The sequence below is a fragment of the Tauraco erythrolophus genome, chromosome 9 (genome assembly GCF_009769465.1).
Source record: "Tauraco erythrolophus isolate bTauEry1 chromosome 9, bTauEry1.pri, whole genome shotgun sequence".
Lineage (NCBI taxonomy): Eukaryota > Metazoa > Chordata > Aves > Musophagiformes > Musophagidae > Tauraco > Tauraco erythrolophus.
In genome coordinates this window covers 28,767,471-28,793,926 of record NC_141473.1, presented here as the reverse complement: position 1 = coordinate 28,793,926, position 26,456 = coordinate 28,767,471, and the positions used below count along the sequence as shown (strand labels likewise).

Here is a 26,456-nt window from a genome sequence, read left to right as displayed (position 1 = left end):
ATTAATTGAAATCCATTGTCAAGGAGATCCCCCTACAATTTCCTAAATCCAAATTTTGTCAAAAACCCTGAAGGAAAAACAGAAGTGCTTATGAGATGCTACTGTCGTTACTTGGGCAATTACATTCAAATATAGAAGCCAAGTTTCAAATACTGAAGCAAGACTAGAGCAGGAAGGCATTCTCACTTGGACTAAACTGTCTAGAGTATGATTCAGCAGACAATGCATTACAGCTTTTAAAATGCAAATGGAGAGGCTATTTGTAATGAGAAGTAATAATTGTTGGCATTTATTCACAATGTTTATGCTCAAAAGACTCTGAAACAGGCCCCAAATAAGTAAAGTCAAGCTTAAAACTGAAGTATTGTCATATGGCCACAATTTAAGCTAAAGCTTGTGTCAGTGATTGTGGGAAAACAGAATGAAAAAAACCCATACATGAAGAAGTTACAGCTGTGGCTTGGAATACACATGAAGCAGTTTTCTGCAGCTCAATGAAAAACAATCACTCTAAAAGAAACAAAGCAGCAGAAATAGTGGTGTTCAAGAGTCATAACACCCTACAGTGGACATACTTCATTTGTCTTTTTGGTGAGTGATGACTAGTTGCGCATATTAAGTTTGGCATTTTAAGGGGAAATAATTTGGGAGTCTGAAAACAGCACAGTTAACACCCTTGAAGCCTACAGCATTTCCTTTTAGCAGAGCTAGAAAAGACCACCGCATCTCTGGAGCCAGAAAAAATTATAAAAAGTTTAAATGAAGGAAAGTTACGTTTGTGGCTTATGGAATAGTTTTTCCAAGGAAGATAGATTATTTTTGCTGAAGTTATTCAACTTTTTTTTTTTTTCCTTTTTCTCTCTCTCTGCTTCCACAGAGGACTTACATCTTCACTTTCCTGTTGAGCTCGCGAGTCTTTATTCACCCACACGAGCTCCTGGCTAAAGTGGGGCAGATCTGCATTAAACAGAAGCAGCAGCTAGAAGCGGGGACTGAGGCAGAAAAGGTAAGTGAACCATTATGTCTTTCAGTTAGCTGAGCTGTTATGCTATTTATTTCCCACTCTCTCTTTCTCACTGTAAAGCTGAATAGATTGATAAAGTATAAATTGAAATTATAATTGGCATCTGTTACTGGATGCACTTTTACTTGGGTCTTTTTCCTTGAAGCACTGTTGTTTCTTTGCTAGCCACAAACACAGGTTATGTACTACCTCACCAGTCAGATACAGTGGCTGGAAATATAACTTTGCTCATGAGCTACAGGTCGGCGCTGTGCAGCTGAGCAATGCGTATCTGCCATGAAACCTGCCCAGCAAGTCGCTTTGCATTTTCGGACTTTCACCGAGTTATGCCTGTCTTAAATCCGATTCCCCTTTCTCCAGTCACCCTCACCATCCTGTTACGAGTTGAGTGCTCTGCTGTAGGTTATTGGCGGGCTATTTTAAGTTGATGTGGCAGTAAATAAAAAAGTTACCTCTTAAGAAAATTAAGGGATGCGGTACTTAAAATAGTAGCCTGTGCTGACACAGGTGGCTATGCTGTTTTACTACAACCCATTAAACCAAACTGGATCAGTTTGTGATAGGCACTTAAGTCCATCTAAGTCTCACCATTATGGAAAGTGTATATTGAAGGGCTTTTGATTGAAACTGAAGTACCAGAATAGTCCACACTGAGTTGCAAGTAAGAGCAACAAAAGCAAGGATGAAGTCAGCCAAGTATTTAAAGACCCGAATTGTTCAAATCTTGGTCATGTTTTGGATCCATTCTTCTATGGTGAGAAATTACATGCTCACTTTCTTAATCTTCAGCATATCCATAGTCCCACTTTGTTTTCTCCTTGTTGTATCAGGACTTTTGAGTGGGGAGCACAAAAGGCAACCCTATGGATTTGCAATACGGAGTTTTTGACAGCAACACTGACCTAAGGGCTTCTTTCTCCCTTATTATTCCTGGGGTGCAGTCTCAGATCAGGTCACAAAATTACTCCACAGGAAAAACTAACCACTTGGCACAAAATGACTTTCAGCCAGGTCAGTTCCCTGATCTTCTTACCAAATAGCTACGTAACTCATCATGTAGGTGCTGGGGAATTCAAGGGGTCAGGGAAAGACAGTGCAAGAACCACTGCATCCAGCTTTGTACACAGAGATGATAACCGTTACCGTCGCCACTGCCAAACTAGTTCATGACTGAGCAACCTCAGACTGATGCTCTGTGAATTGTAGTGGTTCTTCATCAACAAGTAACTAAACAACAGAGGTAGAAACTTGTAAGAGATGCAGGGACCGTCTGAAACATGAAATGAGTAGACCTGATCTATAGATGTATGAAGATAAATACTGCTTTAGGTAGTTAGTGTCAAAATACATATATGAAATACTTGGATTTAAAAATAATGGGATATAAGATGAAACTTTTGTGAATAACAATACACTTGGGAGATTTTTAAGATGAAAACAGTATCTGGGGACTAAATCACCTGGCTGTTTAAAGATACTAGTTGTAAAGTAGTTGTTCTGGCTTTTCAGTAGATGTGTTAAAAAATCATGGCTTCCACGTTGAAATGAAATAGCATTACATCCGAACAACAGGATACAAAATAGAGCAGCTCATATTCCAAACACCCACACTCTTACACCTTCTGCTGACAATTTGGAATTGGGCCTACAGAAAAACCAACAAACAGCAGGGTTACAATAAAACATGAGTGTTTGGAAGGCTGCTTTAATTTACATGCTTTGCTGGTTGCGTTTCCTACTATGCCCTTGATCCCTTCCTACCCCCTTAATATAAACTGTAATTTTTTCCTGCCCACTGAACACAAAATTCTTGGAAAACACTACATAAAATTCTGACATCCCTCTCAAATGACTGCTTTACTGTCCTTTTCTGCAAGCACCTGTATGTTTTACAAAACAATTTGGCCACCAGCATCTGCAAACATTTGTTTTTCTATCTGGCAACAAATAAAAGCTCATTTCACAAGCAGCATAGAAATTCTTGACTCAAGGCACTCTACATATTCACAGTAATAACCCATTAAGGTATCATCAGCTACTAGGACTTTCTAAGTGGCTCTATAGCAGGAAATAGCTGGCAAAAGTAGTTAAAGCATCTCTGATCATTTCTGATAAGAGATTTGCATAAGCAATTGAGAAGCTGGCTGACTTGTTGCTTGTATAGCATGTGAGGTGAAAAAGTGGCAAGGAGTCAGGTTTTGAGGTTATGCATCACAATGCTTAGCATTCCTTTGGTTTTGACATCACTGGCTAGGCAAAGAGTCCTATAGAAAACAACCCAGAGGAAAGTGGATTAAAAAGAATCACACTCTGGGATGCCTTGGAGTGTTCTTAGAGTTCCTTTGGCCACTCATAAAAAGGAAGGGTTTCGCAGTTCAAAACATCAATTGTAATGTACAAGTCAGTAGTTAAGCTTGACGATAAAGGATAAAATTTAACTTTCCATAAGCACATTAGAGATTGGAAAGACTCAAACAAGACTGTAAGAGAGAAAAAATAAAAGCACTTTTATAGTATTATTTGGTGGAAAACCCTGTTCTTAAAACTGTGGTGTGTTATTTCGGAAGCTTGAGGGTATTTTTTAAATAAAAAGTTAAAGCAGTAAGAAATAAAAAGAAAAAGTAGAAGTTAGTTGCCATTAAACTTGTCTTGCCTGTCTTGAAATACATAAGTCCCTTCAAAAATTATGGTTTCCTGGTTTCCCTTGGTTTTTGTCACCAGTAAGTTCTCCTTTTTAAAAAAAAAAAATAAAATCTAAACTCATAACCAGATCATTGTCATTAAACCCTCCTTTCCTACAAGCACAGTACTGCTATTGCCCTCCCTTCTAATTGGTAGTTGTTTCTCAGTACTGTTTGTTTTGTCTCATGTAGAACAGGGTTGATCCACAGTACTTAGATTAATAGAAGTATTTTTCTTCTCAAAGATATATTTGTGGGAGAAGTATTCCCATAGACTCCATAGAACTTTGTGTCAGGCCTCACAAGGGGAGGCTCACATCTGAAGTAGGACTATGGAAAAAGTAGCATGCTAGGTTTATTGCAGCTATGACAAAAAGGAAACTGCTGCTACCCACACATCTGTGTGATTTCTATCTAGGTTATCACAAATTACGCACATCAAGCCTGTCACACTGCTTTGGGTTTCAGAGTGCACATGAAACAGGAATCTCATGTTTTGCTATATTGATGTGTTTTAGTGTTGCTCTCAGAAAGCATACCTTATTTTCATAAGCATTAAAAGCATCTGATAAAACATTAAGCTTTTTTTACACTGAAGAGTAATTACATGATGAAGTAATATGGTTTGCAGTTTGTCTTGCAACAGACACCTAGCTTTCCATCATGAAGGAAGCAAACCCTAGCAACTCGTGTAGATACATGAGATGGGAAGTCAGTGTTCATATGAAGATGCTTGATTAAGGAAGGATTTTGGAACCTTCCTGGCCCCATCCCTCCTTTTCCAGTTTCCAAAGTTAAAAAGAAAGGATAGTCAGGACAATTAATACAAAAAACCAGTTCTGTAGCAATTTTTGGTAAACAAAAGTAGAGTAGGCGCATACATGGTAATTTTAGTGGAATAGAATTGCACTGGCTGGATAATCAGTTCTCTACCACCACCTAAAGATTATTCTTGTAATAATGTCAGGCTCCATGCATTTCCTAGCAAAGAAGTGTAAGTTGTCTTTTCCCCAAGACAGACAACAATAGGAGTTTTGACGACAGACAACTATAATCTGGAACTCTATCTCAATACTGTTTAGAAACACCTTGAAGCTGGGCTCCACAGGAGTGGCATTGGCAGAGATTGCTTTGCAGGAATGCCTACTGCTGGCTAAGAGAATGGTGATGTTTTCATTTTGCCCTCACTATCCAACTGTTCTGCACTTCTCTTACTAGTGGGATCAATTAAATGTTATCAATAAAAAACAGCTAGGAAAAGCGTGCTAGCAGAGTGCAGTTTGCAGCTCTCGGTAAAAAAAAAAAAAAAAAAAGGGAAGAAAATCCCCTTCAAACTTACAATGAGCACTGTCTCATTTCCAGATTGAGGATTCAAGGGTGCATGGTTTAACTTCAAAGTTCTTATTAACCATTATTAATATTCCCACTGACTGGAAACCAGGGAGATGTAAAAAGAATAAAAAAAAAAAGCTTAGTTTCATTGACTTTTGGTTTTCATTTAAATAAACTGGGTCATACTATGATCAGATGATGTTTTGGCAGGAGTTCCTACAAATTCTTGGAAGATGTTCTCTACTTGTCTGAAAAGAAAACGTACTGATTTCCTGTAGCGACACTCACCTTCTGTAACCCTTAAGAGGCTGACGGGAGAGTGCAGTGAGGAAAGACACTGTGCATGGGGAGGGGAACTGCTGTGTAGTGGGACTTCTGTAGCTTACACGAGTGGGGAGGTAACAAATGAAAGCCTCTTCTTTTTCCTCAGTGCATCACAAGTTGGGTGGGAGAATAAACATAACCTGAATTAAGTTTTGATTCTTCTTGCTCGTTAAAAGTGTTCTTAGCACTCATACTCCCAATTTTACAAGAGTGCTCCCTTGGATTTACTGACGCTGCTCTCTATTGCTATGATAGCAGAGTAATTGGCATCCAATTCAGGTCTAACTGGTGAAAAGCCTTAGAAGATTCACAAGTAAGAGAAGAACTTAGAAAATAGCTCTCTCTCCTCTTTCTGTCCCTGATAGCTTTTTAAGTAAAAGCCAACACTTTATTTTCAAAGTCCTTTTTGATTTAGATATCATGGAGAGAACACACATCTTTCCTGTCATTCATTTATTTTAACATACAGCTCAATCTGGAGGGTCTGATAAATTCTGTAGGTGAACAAAAATGTCTTTGTGAACATTTTTCATTAAAGATGCTTGGTAGAGTGCTGCAGCTTGTATATGTTTGAATTCAAACACTAAGGTACTGGTGCATAAATCGGCTTAAGTCCCCATCAAATAAGTCACAAACTATTGTGTCATCTTCCTGGCTTTATACAACTAACCTTGAATATACCTTCAAAGCGTTTAGTAAGAGACATTACCAAGCTATCATGAAAGGAGGCTAAATTTAGTAATCTGGCTCACAGTTATATACGTTCTTTTTTTATCCCCTTCGCCTACTACTAATGCAAAGTATTTTCAAGGGTGTCCCTACTTTTATGTGAACCTTCATCATATAATTTACTCTGCAGTCAGAAAGGTCTACGGTCAGTAATCAACTCATTGTTTCTTTCTAGGCAAAGCTGAAATCCTTCGCTGCCAAAATCATTCAGCTCCTGAAGGAATGGACTGAAACTTTCCCCTATGATTTCCAAGACGAAAAATCCATGAAAGAGTTGAAGGAGATTGCTCACAGGATCACACAATGTGATGAGGTAGGGGTGGCAGGGAGAAAAACTGATAATTGGGAAAGCAAGATTTGCCAACCTTTTTATATAGTTTATCATATTCATATAAACCCTTGCTCCTGCATGCAGTATTTTCTAAATGGACTACAGCAGCAGTCGCTGTCAGTGTAACTGCAGGACGTGGGCTGAGTGATGAACTCAATGGTCCATTAGCAGAAACTGTCTATGCATAATCACCAAGTGTAAGAGGAAGAGACAAAATAGTCATGACAATGTGAAAAACAGGTGTGGTACAGGAGAAAGGAAAGAACAGTGACTATCATGGCACAATGTAGTTAGCTTTCATAATGAATTATGTACCATCCTTTGTACCTTGTTACTACTCTATATGTTCAAGTCCCTCAAGACACATCAACTACTTGTATCAAATGTACTCTAGCTCAAGGTGAAGATGCTTATTATTTAATAGTGCACTCCTAGCAATAATCAACAACTGTTTTGTTGCTTTGTTTCAAGTGACATATGCAGCATGTTTGAGCCCTGCTAGCTAGTCTTATCGCTAGTCTTAAGAGCTCTGAGTTTCTAACCCTATTTAGAAAACCAGACCTCACAAAAGACTTTTGTAAAGCAAACAGATAAAGCAGATTCGAATAAAACAAGGGCTGTTAGTTTTCTGTGTGTTTTTTGTTTTCTTGGGTTCCCCCCCACCACCCATAAAGCCTACACTTTTTTCTCATTGAGAAAGTCACTGTAACTACCAATAGATAGAAGGAAGGATATAATCAAGAACTGCAAGGGAATAAATTTTAAAGTGTTTGTATGAACTTGAAGGCTTATTTCTATAGAAGTAGGAGCTGCTTCTTGTTTTTAAACTCACAACTTCAAGATATTTGTGAGAACAATTAGCAGGAAATGGGAAGACAATTGTATTATGTATTTTGGTTGATTCAAGTACTGAGAAAATGAAGAACAACAGGTTTGACAGCACTGCATGAATCAGTGATGGGACACAATACAATTAGGTGTTACCAAGTTGTCAAAAGGAAGTATGTCAGTTTTGTTGCATCAGCAGAGCTGTTTACCTGAATGCTACTATGAAAATGCCAGTGCCTGAGTAGCAGGGGAAAAGGAAATAAGATTATAATATGCCTTCTATTCCCTTTGTAGACAAGGTTGAAGAGATGTTGGCAGACACTCCTGTGAAAGGGGACCTGGCAGAGGTTTTATGTAGCATCTAAATCGTAGCATTTAATTTGTCTATTACTTTGAACTGGAATGAAGTTGTGGCCTTTCTCTTTCCCTTCTCTCCCATTCTGTTATGTATGAATAAATTGTCATTTAAGAAAAACACATCTTCACAGAGTGGCTCAGTGCTCTGATGTTTGAGGCATCTGATGACATCCATTAATTACAGCATCACTATATTTATCCCCTTAACAAGGCTGCAAGTCAAGTTTGATCAGTAAAGAGCTATACCACATCTGACCCCTAGGAAACATAATTTGACACCGACAAAACACAACTCTTGCTCTTAGTATTTGTTACTACAAAATTTACCTATACTGTGCTTCCTCAAGGGACTATGGTAATGGTTTGGGGTTTTATTTCATGTTTTAAAGCTTTTCCAAATCCCTTTAGGACACTATTTTCAACCCATAGCATAGCAAGTAAACTGAGAACTCGCACAAAGCAGTCAGGTTCTTGTCCTATATAGCTATAGCTACAGCCAGGGCTGCGCCCCAAATGAAGTACAAATGTCTTGTTTGAACTCAAACAAGCACAAAGTGTTGTACACTCAAAGACTCATTGGCTGGTTTTCCAAAGACATAAAAAAAAATTTAGAGTAAGACTAGTAATGAAAGGAAACTGATAAAATTTTAAAGGCTTTTGTCTAAATATTAAGACACTAATAAATCCACAATAGCTTAAGTAAGCCATGTTTTTTCACGTCGCTGCAGTTTGTTCACTTTCACATAATATCTGCCTTAAAGTTTGATTCTCTATGATCCATATCTAGTAGGTCTGCCTCCTCCCACACACGGGTAAGTCAGGCATAGTGGCCAAAGTCAAATGAGTTACAACAGAAAGCTCAGCATTATTAGTGCTTTATTTCAGTCCCCCCACCAAGCTCCTTTGGCATTTCTGAACACATGTAGCACAACTTCTGAAATGGCTCCAGCCAGCTGCTGTTTAGCGGTAATCCAGTTGCCTCATCAAGACGAGCTACACTGCCTTCAGCTTTTCATTTGATTTCACTTGGGATTATTGCCTTGTAAAGCAACATTCTGACACTATTATTGCTTAATTATAGCATGCAGTATAGAAGTATTTGGTAGTTATCATCTCTCACATCTGCTACATAATTTCAGTCATCACTGCACATTAGTGGCTTCTTTGAACTATCACAGATTCATCACAGTTCTTTCTAGTGCATCCAGTTGACTGGCAGAAACCAACACAGCAGGTTGTAAACTAACTGTTAACCTTGTGGCTAACTTCAAGAGAAATAATTTGCATGAAAGCGAGAGAACAATTGTGTATGAAAGAGGAGAAGGACTGTCTTTGGTAGAATTAGTTTTTCCAGCAGCAGGAAGAACTGGGTCAGAGAACCTGGGTCATTTAAAGCAGTAGCAGGAGCGATGGAGGAGAAAGAAAGTGATCAAGTTAGCTCTTTGCAGTTGACCTCAAAGAAATGTCTCTAGGACATAAACAATCAATGGCATAAAGAATTCAGCTTGCCTTAGTTATCAAAACACTGAGCGGATGGATTATATTTCTGTGGCTTTACCAGTATGTATCATTATAAATCCTGTGTTTAAAATCTGCACCTGATGAACAGAAAGGCATTTTAGTTGTGCAAGAACATGATGTACATTGTGCTCTCACTTAAATCTTTGGATGCTATAGTTTTTCAAAGCCGAGCCAGGGTATTTTAGGGGCATATTCCTGGACGTAATTTCCTGGATTCTTCCTGGGCTAGATAGACTTGATCATTAGTGGGCCTGATCAGACTGAGAAAGGGCTTTTTGGCACTTGGTACACCTTTCACTATACCTACTTTTAAGCTGTTTACCCTGATGTCTTTGAAACAGGGTACTGGCTAAAAACTGCCACAAGGAACAGACCAGCCAAGCAAGTGAAATGGAGTTGGGAGGGCAGGCAGGCATAAAAATGTAGTTAAGAAGTTGGGTGGGCAGTTAGGACCGTTCATTTGTCATGGAATGATTAGCTCAGATAAGATAAAAGAAAATGGATAATAGGCACTTATTTTTCCCAGTCAGAAATTCTTTGGCTATCTGTGTCTGCAAGAGCTAAAGGTTTTTAGCAGTCATTGTTTTTGCCTTTTGCTTAGGAAAATGGAACAGTGAAAAAGATCATTAGCCAAATGATACAGAATCTCCTGATGGCCCTCTCCGCACGGAGCCAGTACCAGGAAATCAGAGAGAAATTCCGGCAACCTGTTACTGACAAAGGCACCATCCTTAAAACCAAGCCACAGTCAACTCAAAAGGACATCCTGAGTGTGTGCTGTGACCCCCTGATTTTGGCACAGCAACTGACCTACATCGAACTGGTGAGACACTAATCTATGTGAATTATTTCATTTTCCATTTACTAAATATTAATATACTCATCAATATGAATTTTGCTATGACTTCACTGAAAGCCTCTAACGTTTTAATCAAAAACTAGCAAATAATGAACAAGACCAATTAGGTACACTAGTAAAAACCATCTCACACATCTACACTGTGGGAAGATGAAAGTTATCAAAATATTCTGACTTTGGCTTGATACGTTTTTCACTGAACTCCCTGTTTGTCTGTACAGTGACTATCTCTCATCTCTCCAAACACAGGAAAGGGTGAGCAACATTTACCCAGAGGATCTGATGCAGATTGTCAACCACATGGACTCCCTGGATAATCACAAGGTAAAAGAAGGGGTACGGAGGGAAAAAGAAACAAAGAGTAATCAGGGTAAAGAACCTCCATGATTTGAGTATACCATATGCAAGAAAGGCTGACATTTTCTAACCTTCTTTAAGCTCATGCCTGAAGAAACATCCAACAAGGTTTTATCAAGACATGAAAAGGAAGTTTATCTTTTGGTATGTTGACTTTATCATCATACAAGATAGGATTTAATACATGACCTGTTCTCTTACAGTGCCGAGTCGATGTGACCAAAACCTATAATTTGGAGGCCTATGACAATTGGTTCAATTGTCTCAGCATGCTGGTGGCTACAGAGATTTGTCGGGTAGGTATTCGTAGAAAACAAAATAGCAAACTGATCCTGGCCTTCAGGACAAAAGGCAAGCAGTGGTCTAATACATATTTAAACATTAGCAGTGCAATTAAGGATAATAGCATTACTCAAGCATTAAATTATTTCCATGCTTATATGATTATGAGTTCACGGCTATGTTTGACTTTGGATATATTCTCTAGTTTTGCGTAGCTTCCATAATAGCATTAGTCATGCAGTGAAATGAAACTTGTATGGAGTTTGAGTTAGGAGCTCTTTCGGATTTATTTTTTTTAATTTTTAAATACATTCGTAAATTCTCAAAGATACTCATCTTTAAACTCAGATTTACCAATAAACAGCTGCCCTTCCACTGCATTTAGACATGATTAGCACTGTCATATATTCATTTTTGTTGTAAAAAAATCAGGAATAAACTTTCTTCAGAAGTCTGGAAAGAAAGGGGACTACTGGAGAAGTTTTAAAAAAAAAAGAGAGAACAGCCTTATTAGAGGTTAAAATAACTTCTGTCATATAATAAGATATGGAAGGTGTACTGCCCCAGATTTTTTTTTATTATTTTTGTTTTGCATGTGTATTCTCTCTCTTTAGATTCCTGTTAATGTGCACCAGTTCTAGCAAATAGAAAAATTTCTCTCTATTCCTGCTTGGTCAGTAGCTCTTCTGTGGAAATCCAGATGCCTACTGCAGTTTCACAAAGGTTAATATTTGAGCCTAATCTCTTAAGATTTCCTACACTTATAGAAACTTATTACAAAACCACACCAAGACATCTTCCAGAGCTGGCTGGTATGGCTAATACAGTTAGTAAACCTGTCAAACAACAGGTTTTAGCATACCAAGGGATAAGCCAACCCATTGAGTACTGAACTATTTTCTTTTGACGTGACACAGAAACTGACATATTTAGGTAAGAGGGGATTTGTGACTTCTGGTTGGTTTTTTTTTGTTGTTGTTTTTTGGTTTTGTTTTGTTTTTTTTTTAAAAAGGGAATTCTGTGGTGAAGCTGTTGGCAGTCACCACTCAGGAGCCATTTTTGTATAAGCCAGACTGAACTTCTAGATCTAAATATGGGAAAGATTTTGATGAATGAATGTAATCTATGCAATAACACTAACTTTAAAGAAACAAAAAAAAATAGAGAGAAAGATTGATGGCTTTCTCTGAGAGAAAGAGAGAACTGGCCAGGTGGCCAAGAATGCCAATGGGATACTGGCGTGTATCAAGAATAGTGTGACCAGCAGGAATAGGGAAGTGATCCTGCCCCTGAACTCGGCACTGGTGAGGCCGCACCTGGAATATTGTGTCCAGTTTTGGGCCCCTCGCTTTAAGAGAGATATTGAGCTCCTGGAGCGAGTCCAAAGAAGGGCGACTAAACTGGTCAAGGGGCTGGAAAATAAAACTTATGACGAGCAGCTGAGGGAACTGGGGCTGTTTAGCCTGGAGAAGAGGAGGCTGAGGAGAGACCTGATTACAGCCTACAAATACTTGAGAAGGGATGGTGGGGAAGTGAGGGAAGGGCTCTTTACATTAGTGATGGGTGATAGAACAAGAGGAAATGGGTATAAGCTTAGTCAGGGGAGATTCAGGTTGGATGTTAGGAAGTATTTCTTCTCTGAAACGGTTGTCAGCCACTGGAATAGGCTGCCCAGGGAGGTGGTTCAGTCCCCATCCCTGGATGTGTTTAAGAAAAGAGTGGATGAACTGCTTAGGGATATGGTTTAATGGGGGGTTAGGGACTGTTGGACTGGATGATGTCTAAGGTCTTTTCCAACCGTGAAATTCTGTGAAATTCACAGTTCGGAGACAGTGCTATATATTAATTTTGCTTCGCCATTTATAAAGAATCTGCAACACATGTTCAGCATCACTTGCTAGATCCTTTGCATGTTTGCATGGGTGGGAATTTGTGTATTTGATCACCATCACTACCTGCTCTCAAGGTCATTTAAGAGTATACACAGTAAAATGAGAAAATCAGGACATGGCAATTGTTCTTTCTCACATTCCAGTTACATGCCCCTGGTCTTAAATCTGTCCACTTCTTTCCCTGCTTCTTCAGAGGTTTTAATTTTTTTGCGTATATTCTTTCTGATAGCAGCTTCTTGTTATCTCCCTTTTCCAGTAACAGGAAATTGCTGAAAGTGTCCAGCTTGTTTATACAAGATTCCCTAAGACATTCAACTTTATGTATAAACAAAAACTTACACTCCCTCACGACTGGACAAATAATTGACAGTAGCTCCAGATACTTATGCTATTTTATTAAAAAGTAATCTTAAATACCCTCAGGTCTATATCATCATAAGATTTAGCTGGATAAAGTCTTGTAATGTCTATAATCAACCTGTTACAGTGCATTTGACTGAACATCCCATAGAATATTCAAGCCATCCCTTCCCTCTTAACAGATCTTGGTTTTTTTTTCAGGTTGTAAAGAAAAAGCAGCGTACAAGAGTGGTGGAATTTTTCATTGATGTGGCAAGAGAATGCTTCAATATTGGAAACTTCAACTCAATGATGGCTATTATCTGTGAGTATCCTTAACACAGATGACGAAAGGCACTCCATTTTTCAACCTGCCTGGCAAGACTATGCTTGTACTTGCCCTAAATTGCCTGTCCACATCAGCATGCGCTATGTACCAGTGACAGATTAATGTGTGGGTGGGTGAGCGTTAGCTACAACTTTTATTTGTCAAGCTGAACTGCCTTCCAAAATGTGTGGTGCTGATATATAAACACAGAGATATGTTAGCCCCATATTTTTTCAATTCATTTGTATCTTTCTTTGTCTCTTCTCTCACCATTCAGCTGGCATGAACTTGAGTCCTGTGGCACGGCTAAAGAAAACTTGGTCTAAGGTCAAAACAGCCAAATTTGATGTTTTAGAGGTACGTATAAAGTTCAGACTTTCTACAGAAATCCACCAGTTTCATACAAACCTCTGCTGTGGAATGACTAACTCGGAGACCACAGAGAGACCTCTGTCAGTGGCTATCAGCATATAAACATTAGAGAGACCATGTCCTGAATTTCAAACTCCCTACTTGCCTGCAAAGGGAAGTGTATGCAAATTTCTTCCTAGCATGCGTTTTCCAATTTAACATCAAGGTAGTTTTCACTCAAGTGAATGCCATTTTGCTACCCTTAAAGCTAATTAGAATACTCCATCTAGTGGAGATCTGAATGAAAACAAAACTTAATTGAAATTGTCATCAGACAAGCAAGTTAGGATTTAGTTTTTTCCAATAGTCATTTATCATTTCCTTTCAGTCTTCCATTAACCACTAAGGCAAAGCACAGTTGTAAACCCAGTACAGAACCCTCCTATCAAATGAGACAGAAATGAGAAAAACCTGAATCCAGACCTAATCAGTATAAGGAGTTCCTTTTTAAACTTTCAAGGTGAAGTACAACAAATTCACAAAGAACAAACTCTCTGGTAGTTAGATAAAAGCTTTTTATATTTGGGAAATATGTATTACTTGACTGCCTTTTTCCTCCTTGCCATAAAACCAGCATCACATGGATCCATCCAGCAACTTTTGTAATTACCGCACAGCCCTGCAAGGAGCAGCACAGCGATCTCAGACCGCCAACAGCAATCGAGAGAAAATAGTCATCCCAGTTTTCAACCTGTTTATTAAAGATATCTACTTTCTGCACAAAATACATACGAACCGCTTGCCCAATGGGCAGATAAACTTCAAGGTAGGACTTTGCTATTATAGAAACCATAAAGCTAGTTACACATTGTACATTACAAACGTTTGCCAGTTTTTAACTTCTGCCTTGTTACATTACCAATTCCTTCAGCATTGCTGTGATCTAGACATAAAGCAATATCATTATGTAGGAGAAATGATTTCACCAAATTTCTGTGAAAGCTAGCAGTTGTTATGTTTATATTATATTAGACATCCAGCAGATCCACAATTGCATATACAGCAGAGAATCCATAAAATTGCTGGAATGTAGTTGCCTTCAGGTAGATTAGTTTTAATGTATACTGAAATAGAGATTATTTTTTGTTAGTTTTACATGACACGGGACAGATGCACTGCAAAACATAAAGTTCACATAAGCAGAACTGATTGGAATAACATTAATTTGTTACCAAAACTGCTGCATGAAAAGGTTGAGAAAAAAATAAGAATTTCAGAGCCAAACCCTCCAGATTTAAAAATTACTTAAGTAATACAGAAATAGTCTAAAGTCAGCTAATTGGAAAGGGAAATGTCTTCAAGGAATGTTGTACTCATAGAACATCTAAAATAAAGAACTTAAAAGTAGTTCAAGAATTTTTGCACCACGTATGATGGCAGACAAAAGTTTGCCATTCCTCAGCCATGCACCTACCCTGCATTCGAAAGGCAGTGGGGGAAGCAGAAGGCTGTAAAGACTGAAAAGAAAGCTTTTCTGTGGCAGCAAGCCATCATATCTCATCAAATTGTAATAGGTAACTTCACCCTAAATCCATCAGTGTTAGCTAATTCAACCTCATCAGGTTAGCTACGCTACACACAACCAGCAAATGTTATTTACTGGGTCTTCAAGGAATTTTCTACAGGTTCTGGATTCTCTCTCCCTGACTAATAAACATACATGTCCAAAAGACCACAGCCTGTCAAAAGCTCTTTTGAAGTCTTTGGCCATTATCAAGGCTGAGTAGGGGAGCACACAGAATACACAAGACAAACCCTAAGTAATTATGCATTTCTTAAAATCCGAGGAGAGAAAGAATACCTCTAGTTTCTATATATTATTTTGATTATTTCTGAAATTTAAAAAGTGCTTTATGAAAAAATTAGATACGTCACATTTTGTTTAAATTGAAGGTTGGAAATGTAAAAAGTAAAGTAAATAAAAACTATTTACTGACCAGTTCCACTCACGAGCTAATTTAGAGATAAGACACAGAAAATAGGCCAATAGCACTTCATTATTTATGAAAAGGTTGATGAAAAGAATTGAATCCAAAAGACCAGGCAGTTAGCAGGGATACACTATTCTAAACTCGAGAGGCTAACAACAGATGAGGAACTGGAAGCAAGATGGAGAGATAAAGAAAGCAATAAGAAGAAATGATAAGAAGGAAGACAACTGAGTGAGGGATAATAAGAGAAGAAGCATGAATAAGAACAAGGCTGAGAGGCTCTGAAATTGAAACAAAAGAACTAATATTTGAAAGAAAACAAATACAACCTTATTAATATTTTTTTAAATTACTTCACACAGAAATTCTGGGAAATTTCACGACAGATTCATGATTTCCTGACATGGAAGCAGGTCGAATGCCCTTTTGAAAAAGACAAGAAGATCCAGAGCTATCTACTCACAGCACCCATTTATAGTGAAGAAGGTAAAATCTTTTATTGAACATTATAATGTGTCTTCCTACTTGTTGAAATGCAGACAGAATACGCAGATGAAAAAAGTTTGCATGCAAGAAAACTTTGAGAAGTATGTATTATCACTTCCATATCAGCTTCTGATGAGAATAAACTTCATTTTGAAGTCTGCTAAGTTAAACCTGCTATATTGTAACTTTTAATTTTTTTTTTTCAGTTGAAGAACCTATGTATCTGATTGTTTTTATTTTATTTACTAGCTCTGTTCATTGCATCCTTTGAAAGTGAAGGACCAGAAAACCACATGGAAAAAGACAGCTGGAAAACACTCAGGTATGAAGCTTGCTCAGAACATGAGTCTTTTTGCAGACATACACAGGCACGTGATCATCAGCTTCCTCCTATTTGCATACACAGCTTAAGACCATTTTGGCCCAAATGTACTTTTTCTTCAAAATTCAAATCTGAAAAAATTCAGTAGGCTTGAATTTTGATATAGCTTTTCCAGGCAGATCAGTTCAGGCAGCAAGATCGCTGCTGGGACTATCAAAGAGAATACTGTCTTTGGTAGCCTGAACAAAGCAGAAAGGAATCCACATTTGTAGCAGTTTTCAGACATGCTTTTCTCAGGGGAACAAACATATAGAGATACTAAGAAGGTGCTATCATTTATCATACCTATGCACTTACAAATCTTATAAAAGGATGAAATTTTATATGAATACTCTAATTTTCAACCTACTCGCAAGGGAGAGTCTCAATGACTCCTCCTCCCTCTGAGAGGGGGAAGCACCTCTTCTACATAAGTGATGAGATCAGTTAATTTAGATCAGATTTCTTCTAATTCCAAGACCAAGGCAGAAAGAGTGATCTAGACTTTTGTAAATCATGCTAAACGTTTAGATTTGACATTATCTGTACCAGATAAAGAATGAATGAAGTCAGTATGTCCTGAGCTGCAATTCAGCTACATAATGACTGTATTGACCTAGACAAGACACTCTTTCCCAGTTATCCCAGTGTTTCATAGGAAGTCCACATAAGTTTTTAACTTATGATGCTTATGCAACGTACCTTGCATTAAATCCAATGCTGTTCAGCAAGCAATAGTTTAGGATGACAGAGGAATGCATGTGATTTGCCTGAGTGCATCTTATGGGCCTTAAGTAATGTTATAAAGGTTAAATTTTCATTTAATTCAAAGTCAGTATCTTTATTGGAATTCATAGATAGATTTTCAACTGCTATAAACTGGAATCCATCCCTTGAATAAAGGCTTCCAGCTAATGATGCAAGATCTATCACCGACGTTTTCCAAAACTAAAACTTTTTGTTGGGATAGAAAAGATAATTTTATTTTTTATTGCTTCTTCCAGGACAACTCTGCTTAATAGAGCCTGAGATTTTTGGATCTGATCTGCAGACTTTGAAGCACATTGAATGAACATGTTTTTACAACCTGAAAGACTTGGACTGAGCTAAGAAAGACCTCACTGGCTGAGGTCTGTTTTGTATATACAGTGACTTTTATGAAATAGAATGTGGTAAATATTTCACATGTCAACCTTAAGGCACTTAAGTGAAGGGTTTTGTTTTTTTATTTTAAATATAAGGGCAGGGCCCTGTTCTCAGAGATGAAACGTATCATGGGAGATGGTATCCCTGGGGAGATCTTATTCTATCAGCATCCAAATTTTTATTTTTTATTACTTCTACCAAAAGAAATAAAAATTAACACACACATCCCAACTAAAGCCAGTGTTCAGGTTAAATACTCCATTGGACCAGTATCCTACAGAACACTCGACATGTCTCTAGCTTTGACGTGAAGAGTCTGCTTCAAGTCAGTGATACCGTTCACATGTATTAGTGAGTTTGTAGAGTGAAGGCCTTAGACATCTGCAGTAAGCGTGTTCCTCTTTTACATCAGAAAATAGTGCCTTACAAGGTACTGATATCGTTTAGTGTACCTTCTATACGCTGGACTGGAAGTAAAGAAAATAAAAATATGGATGTCTCGAAACCAGCTACAATGTACTTTTTAAATAAAATGGAGAATATGGCACATGAAGTAGAGTATACCTGCCTGTAACATTGATGGTGCAGCAAACATATTTTTGTTACATGATTTACAGAGACAAGATGGGGTTGCTGCTGGGGGATGTGTGTTTGTGAGTATGTGTGTGTGCATGTGTGAAGATGCACACATGTCTAAGATTAAATACTTCTGGGAACTATCCTTCAAATTCTGACTGTCAGAATCTAGTTTGTGCTTTCCTTTTTAAAAATCAGGGATTTGTTTTGTTTAATGAAGGACTTCTAACCTAGATTATCTCTGCAAAACAGGCTCAATATGTTTTTTTGAAAACAGTTTTTGGAAAATAAAAGTCATACATGAGCAAGGGAGAGGGAAGTAAACTCAGATGTCTAATTTGAAGTTAAGGCTAAGATTTCCAAAGAAGCGTAAGAAGAGTTCATCACCACTGAACTGGGCATTTAATTCCCGTGGTTCCTTTGAAAATGCTAGTCTGCACTTATGGACAATTAAAGCAAAGACCAACTTATGATATAAGCTTTTTCTACTATTTTGCAAGCCATGATTAACTGTCTAGGCCAGAACCCATTGAAATCTAATGGGAAGCACCATAAGAAAATTGTCCATCCTTTGAACCTAGGTCAGTATCAATACTAGAAGCTATCTGTAAACCTGCTAATGCTTACCATTTCTCATTTCTCCATTTAGCCTTGAGTTTATACTTAATTTGGCTATCCAAATGAGCACCTGAGGAGCTTATGTTAAGATTCAAGGTATTCATTTCCAGGAAAAAAAAAAATACACTGTTCAGGACTTTCTCACCTGATCTCTGAATTAAGAAAGAAAAAAAATATAAAGGCTCAAATTAAAAACTGTTTTGTTTAATGAACAAATTATTACCCACGAATATCTACTGTTGTTTCTAGTAATTGTTCTCTGAAGGCTTGAGGGCTGGATATTTGTAAAGATTATGACTTGAGCCAGACAATTAGATTTTTATTTATTTTTAAACAGGGCCCTCTAGCGTTTACAGTGGTTACAGCCTCACAGAGGACTTCTGTACAAGCTTCTTTGAAAACGATCAACTCTAAGTAGATGGGTTTTAGCTTATTCTGCCTTCTGTTGAAGAAGAGGCAAGTCTTGCTGGGCCGAGAGTCTGGTTTATTCCAGTCCAGTAGACTTTTCTTGGCGAGTGCCTACAACCAAGAGCAGTGCCACGATTTCATGTAGCATCTGCAATCACTTAGTAGAAGTTATTTGCTGTATTGGCCCTGTAATATGGTGAAAAAGTAAAGAGCCTTCCCTCTCTCCCTATTCCACTCCCACTTTGACAAATACTTAAAATTAGAAGAGCAAGGTGGGGTAAGGAAGGGTGATAAATTAACATTCTGCTATTCCTATTGCATTGACATCAAAGAGAAAAAAAAAGCAAGTTACACCATGAAGGAGGACAAAAGTAGAACACTAATTATTAACAAGAATAGTCCAAAAGGGGAAGGGATAATTCCTGTGATCTGCTGCTATTTTTCCTGTGCTGAAGTACTGACATTCAGCCTCGGATTAGAGTAAGAATATTTATACTGTATTATTACAGTGTTTTGCACTTTCAGAGATGTTCTAGCTAGTAACATTGTCGGACACTATAAGGAGGATTGTATATCAGCTTTGTTTATGTAATTGCAATTTAAAAGGGATGCTTAAAATTTAAGAAAAAATATATATTTGAAATGCAATTTTAGAACACTTTCTGTAAATGTATAAAAAAAGCTTTCACATGAATGTGCACTTCACTGGTCAATCAGTCCTAGTATATACTTGAAATCAATGCAGTATTCATATTGGTTCCTTTTTATTTTTCCTCTCTCAGTTTGATACATTCCTTAAATACTGTGTTTTGCTATTCTGAGCTGAAATGCTGAATATAAAGCTGTACCATAAAGCAGGATATTCCGTGTTTGGCTGGATGTGCTTGCATTAATAAAAAAAAAAAACAAACAAAACCTTACTTCAACCAGGCTTAACTTTTTCTATGGTTATTTTCACTTGCAAACTGATCAAGCCACAGAACAGCAGCTGAATGAGGTGAACCAACTGTGGAAGGCAATATAGCCACAAATTTAAGTAGCCAGTTGGTTCGTTAAGTTCTGACCTGTAAAGCATACATCATGAAATATTTAAGTATCTTCCAACAAAGGCAAGAGCAACACTAAACCAACAACTTGCTGCCACTTCTAATGTGCTCTCAATAATACTATTTTATGGATTTGATAGCAGTGTGTCCGCTATGGAATATTTTCATTTTCTTAATGGAAGTGATGAACAGTTCCACTGTGTACAAACATTTCTTGTATGCCAAGAGTTGAATTTCATTTTTTTCCCCCCACATATTTATCCCTTTAACAGGAAAGCACAGAAAGATTTGCTGGCTGCAGCACACTGCCGGGTTTCCTATAGCAAGATTCTGTCGACATTGCAACACTCTAGGACCTTTGGTTGCAACCGTTACCCTTTTTCATGCCCTACTTTACAGAAGCAAAGCCACTTCTCCAAGGCCACGCAGGGACTAGTCAAGCAGAACCATGAGAAGAATCCAGCTTTCCTAAGGCACTGCCCTAGTGCTACCCACGCTACCTCCTTTCCCAGAGATGCAAGCTTTAAAAAAACGTTAGATTTTGCAAGTGCAGGAGCTCGGGAGGTCCTGTAAGCATTTTTAATCTGTTGAAAACTCTCTGGGGAAATTGTTTTGGTAACCAGACATCCACAACAGACTCCTAGAGTAGAACGGTACTACTTTCAGTCATCATGGCTCATTAGAAAAGATAATGATGTTTACCAGCATTAGGAGAATCAAGCAGACAAGAGTCTTCCTGATGGCCAGTTCACACTCATAATTAATATGCACATTATATCCTTGAAAACTCACTTCCAATTATGTCCCATACAGTCATTAGAATAAATTAGCTATTTACACAGGCATAAGAGTAAACAATAAAATTGCTTTCCAGGCACTTTACTGCCCTTAGAGTACAACGCAGTATGATAAGCAGTAACTCCATGCCATTAAGATATCTTTAGTTACGTTAGCAGCAACTTGATTATCAAGTTAATAGTTCCCGAAGAAACAGCTTGCTTTCAGCAAATAACTCGTAGCAAAATTCAGCTGACAGCCGATACTAGTACATCTTTTGGAGGGAAATCAGTAATTCTTTTGAGGATGGGCAAACAGATATGCCCTCTTCAGTCTGCAACATATACAATTTTATCAGAGCAACCCCAGCTTCCCAACTAACCAGATGAGCCTGCCAACAGTGTGTGGAAGCACTGTCTTAACAGTTCTCTGCAGCCATTAAGCAGGGCTGTGTGGACAGTGAGGTATTTAAAAAAAAAAAAAAAAAATCATCAAATTGCAGAAACACTTTATCCTAAGCTGGTAATGCATGCTATCAAGCAGGTTTCCAGACCAGTGAGCGTGCAAGTATTAGCAATAGTTGCTTTTATTTTCTTCCTTCCATTCCTGTCCCTGCAAAGGCAGACAACTGGGTGCGCTTTGAGGTTTTGGCACATAGGACCTCGGGCCTCTAGTAAAGGTTCCCAGATGCTGCAGAGGTTTGCCTTCCTCCACTGCTCCCCAAGATGGGCCTTGGGCTTTGAAAGAGAGAGAAACAACATCTGAGGGTGTGTTTCTGCAGCAGTTTGGAGGTACAATCTAAAAACGTAACCATTTCTGTAACATTATTCTTAGCAGTAAACAATTTTAATATTTCTAATATTGCCAATGTTGTAAGCAATTTCTAAAATCAGCATTCTTGTGGCTTCTTGATACCGCATTCAGCTTTTGCACAGAAAATGGATGCAGTTGATTTCTGCAAAATAACCTTGTGATATCAATTTATTTTCATAATGAAATATTAAACAGCAATCAAGTCCTATGTCATGCAGGGAGCACTGATGCAGTCTCCAATAGATATTCAGCCTTGTCCTCAAGAGATGTGATGAGGAAGAAATTCAAACCACCAGGAAATGCAACATTAATCTAGAAATACTAAGCCAATAAATATACTGTTTATGATCTGCTAGGATGCATGCCTTATGATATTAAGGATATTTAGGCTTCTAACAACTAATAATCATGAAAAGCACTTCTATATGAAAAGTTCTGTAAGAAATAATGTTTGGCAGAACCAGTATACAGTTACTCAAAACTATTAGTACCATCTATCAGAAAAAAAAACAAACAACCAACAACCACAAAACCCAACAAGAAAAACACCCACCAACAATAAAAACAAACAAAAATCCCAAACCCCAGGTGTGCTGGTTTTAGCTGGGGTAGAGTTAATTTGAGTAGCTAGCACGGGGCTATGTTTTGGATTTGTGCTGGAAACAATGTTGCTAACACAGGGATGCTTTAGTTGCTGCTGAGCAGTGCTCACACAGTAAAAACCTTCTCTGCTTCTCACCCCACCAGTGAGCAGGGTAGGGGGGCACAAGAAGTTGGGCAGGGACATAACTGAGACAACTGATCCTAACTGACCAGAAGGATATTCCATGCCACGCAATGTCATACTCAGCATATAAAGGTGGGGGAAGAAGAAGGAACAGGGTGGCGGGGGAGTATGTTGAGAGTGATGGTGTTTGTCTTCCCCAGGCGCTGCTACACATGACAGAGCCCTGATTTCCCTGAGATAGCTGATAACCTGCCTGCCAATGGGAAGAGCTGAATGAATTCCTTGTTTTGCTTTGCTGGCGTGCGTGACTTTTGCTGTGCCTATTAAACTGTCTTTATCTCAGCCCACGAGTCTTCTCACTTTTCCCCTTCTGATTCTCTCCTCCTTCCCACTGGGGAGGAGTGAGAGAGTGGCTGTGTGGGACCTAGGTGCCAGCTGGGGTTAAACCATGGCACCAGGGCTGCTACCACGTGAAGAATTCCTGTTAACAACCCCACTTCAATGCAAGGTGTGGAGACCATTTTACAGGATTGAAAGCAAGCTGAAAGCGAATACAAACCAATGCACCAGATTCGAACATCCCTGCCACTTCTGGGTCAGGAAAGAAGAAGCTTTAAGTTTAGTGTAAATTTGCTTCAAATATTTCCAATTTTATCTAGCTTCTTCAGATTAAGCAAGTATCTTAATCTTAAAATTAATATAATTCTGCTTGGAAGCAGAAGTCTAAAGAGATCCAACAGAATCTCATTACACAGAAAAGTATTTCTCTTTTAAATCACCATCATATGATCACATTAAAGCCTCTTCTGATTCTGGGGTGTATTAAATTCAAAGAATCTTGCTATCCATCAATGTTGACATTGAAAGTTTCCTTTTAAATATTTAAGCCACATGAAGTTGTTTACATTCAATTCAAAGAAGATATTACTAGCACTCTGCCTCCCCAAATATCTATTAAAATAGAGAAGTGGAGTGCAACACTGCATCAATTTTAGCAAAGTAGCACTGGGGTCTCAGCAAGCACAGCTGTAAACGAGGTATTTGATTAAAGCCTTCAACACTTATAGCACTAGCAGAATTTAATGAAACATTGAACTATTCATGTCTGTAGACATTATAGCTCGGTGCTAAAGAACTTGTCTCAATTTGAAAAAAAAAATCACTCCTAAAATGCTTCAAAAACATAAAAACCAAGTAAGTAATGAGTAAATCCGCAAATCCAAGCAAACCCGTTTTTTTTCCTATATGCCTCTTATCTCACTTCTCCAAAGTTTCACAGTATCCAAGTAATCCAAGAAAATTTCACAAGATCCCAGCAGCCAAAAAGTCACTTTGAAAAGATTTTAAAGCCAAACACACAGAAAAACAAAAACTACTCTACGTGGATCATATCTGCAGGCCAGAACACCTTCACAGCTGCTCCCCGATAACCACTCGGCCCAGGACAGCCTGCCACTCTTATGCTGAGAGTAGCCTGAGCTTTAACCTGTCCCTAAGCTCATCTCCAGAGCATACCTGAGCACCAAGCAATCTCAAAGGTTTTTCTTTTTTCTTCAAACTATCCATTTAGTAGATAGAAAGTGATAATTTTCCCCATAGCTCGATATCGAAAGCAGAGAGAAGCCACTTGGTCTTGCATAAGGCTGCAGGAAACCTGTGCAAGAGCTCGGGCTCCTCCGGGGCCAAAGCCACCGCTGCCCCCGTTAACGCTTGTGTTCCCGCAGCCCTGCACAGCTTCATCTCCTGCCTCCTCCTCACTCACCACGCCGTGCAGACGCACCGCTGCTGCTCGGCGGAGAAACGCCCCGTTTGCTTCACAACCCTGACTCTGCTGCCCGGGCACACTTGCCACCGCCTGCAGCAGGAGTCAGCCAGGTCGTATACCAGATCCGTGAAGGTTGTGTTACAGCCTCTACACTGAGTTTTATTTTACTCCAGATACTTAAGTTTGTTCTTTTTTTAAACACTCAGGTGCTAACAAAGAGCACGTGCGCCCCCCTCAGACAAGCAAATGCCAAAGCAATTACCAAAAAAACAAACCAAAAAACAGTTGCTGGAATTTTTAAAATTAGACATCACCAGAATTATAAACATAAGAACCGTCTTGAAGAGACTTTGGTAAGTCACTGGCATTACAAATAGCAGGAATGGGTTAACATCCTCTTCTATGCGCAATTTGGGTACAGACTACAAAGCATTCTGCCTTAGGAAGAAAACAGTAAATCCTTTAACTAAGTTAACTTGCACTAGCAAAGGGGTTTCACAGCAGTTGGAGTGAAAGCTTAAAGAACATGGGTCAAGAAACCTAACTTGTGTGAGATGTACAAGTCCTACAGCTACAATGCAAGCTTGAAACTATTGGGGTTAAAAATACTTCTTTTACAAAACTCACCACACTACATACAAACTTGAAGCAGTTCAAATAAACCAGCGAAAACATCACAAGCCCCTATCTAGGCACTCCAAATCTAGAGGCATTTATTTCACTTACCCCAGACCAGGACTAAGCTAACCAACATAGGGCTGCATTTTCATACAATCTTATTCAAACATTTAGACCTTAACATAAAATGGATTTCTTGAACATTCTACCTTACATTCAAAAGTACTTTTGCCACATGGTAATGCCACACAGGTCCCAGCCACAATGCCTGTTCCTCAAACCCAGCACAACACATCCTTTACAGAAGCATACAAGCTCTCCTGTTAAAAAGGTGAAAGCCACTCCCTTCTCAGTGTAACCTCAGAGCAGTACAACCCAGAAAAATTAATAAAACATTTACCTTATTCTAACCCAGAAGGAGAGAGACCACACTGCCCAGGAAAGAAGCAGAAGAACCTTCCAGCTTCAGGTACCAAATGAGAGTAGCCAATTATTGTAGCAGTCCCTAATGAAGCAGACAGGTGCTGTCATTACTGCAAACACAACAGCTGGGGCACAGGAGGCCAAACGAGCTCTGCCAGCATCTCCTGGCTGAAGGGGTAGCACTGCTCCGTACATTCCTAAAGGAGCTGCTGGCCCATCTCCCAGCTGATACAGATTCATGGGAGGCTGAAGGCAATCATGATGATGACATTTAAACCAGCTGGAAGCCTGGACCCTGGGGAGCAGGCCAGCAGAGGGGAATTTTGATGGCAGGGGAGTGCTTATGCCAGCCCACGGCTGAGCACATCCTGCACAGCCGCCCTACGGACCGCAACAGCCGCACCACCCAAATGCAGTTCTTGCTGTCATGCATTGAGAAAAAATGATACTAACCAGTAAAAGCAGAGGTCTGCAGAGCAGGTGCAACCACAGACCTGTAAAAAGTAGAGTTTTGTCCTAGTCTTCTTTACAGGAAAGCTTTTGCAGGGAAGGAGGAGCTGGAACTCTTTGCAAGCAGTCAGACCTGACAAGGAGGAGGTGAGCACCGTGGAGGCATGAACCTAACTAACACTGCTTAATGTTAGCACATCCTGATGTTCCTGTCTTACTTCACAGCTGTGTGAAATTTGAGTGACTAAGCTCGTTAAGATGCAGTTGGGGGTCATACACACAGCAAGAGCACCTCAAGCAAACAAAAGCTGTAACCACCTTTGCTACCCACAAAATTTTTATTATTACACTGATGATAAAAACCTCTATGAGGTTTATATCATTTATGCTGAACCATCATTTTAAAGGCTATTTGAAGTTCTTTTCCTTTTATTCACTGATCTGACAAAGCAAAAGTGTTTAATTTTACTCTAAAGTTTATATTCCGACATGCACTAAAAACTGCAGTTTAAATATATGTCTACATTCAGATATGAGTTGTTAGGTCTTACCTGCCACTTCTCTTTCTCTACTCACGCAGTTCTCCAGTCTTAAGTACTGAGAGGTGCTGAACGTTCACCAGCACAATCTAACCAGTTTACAGAGAAGTTTTAATAAGTGTCTCATAGGAGAGTGTGTGTATCTCAAAGTCCAAAGGGTCACAGGCTTTTATGAAA

At 38.8% G+C, this 26,456-nt stretch overlaps 1 protein-coding gene across 1 annotated transcript in view; it reads left to right on the top strand.

Moving 5' to 3' along the window:
• RASGEF1A (RasGEF domain family member 1A) overlaps positions 1 to 17,473 on the top strand; it is a 52,323-nt gene extending 34,850 nt beyond the window's left edge. Inside the window, exons 3-13 of the mRNA XM_086616415.1 lie at positions 878 to 1,006; positions 6,266 to 6,403; positions 9,729 to 9,950; positions 10,236 to 10,310; positions 10,547 to 10,639; positions 13,079 to 13,181; positions 13,462 to 13,541; positions 14,170 to 14,361; positions 15,889 to 16,012; positions 16,262 to 16,334; positions 17,378 to 17,473. Coding sequence (XP_086472541.1) covers positions 878 to 1,006; positions 6,266 to 6,403; positions 9,729 to 9,950; positions 10,236 to 10,310; positions 10,547 to 10,639; positions 13,079 to 13,181; positions 13,462 to 13,541; positions 14,170 to 14,361; positions 15,889 to 16,012; positions 16,262 to 16,334; positions 17,378 to 17,402 — 1,254 coding nt within the window. The 3' untranslated portion in view covers positions 17,403 to 17,473. The remainder of the gene's footprint in view (positions 1 to 877; positions 1,007 to 6,265; positions 6,404 to 9,728; positions 9,951 to 10,235; positions 10,311 to 10,546; positions 10,640 to 13,078; positions 13,182 to 13,461; positions 13,542 to 14,169; positions 14,362 to 15,888; positions 16,013 to 16,261; positions 16,335 to 17,377) is intronic.
• Positions 17,474 to 26,456: the final 8,983 nt, after the last annotated feature.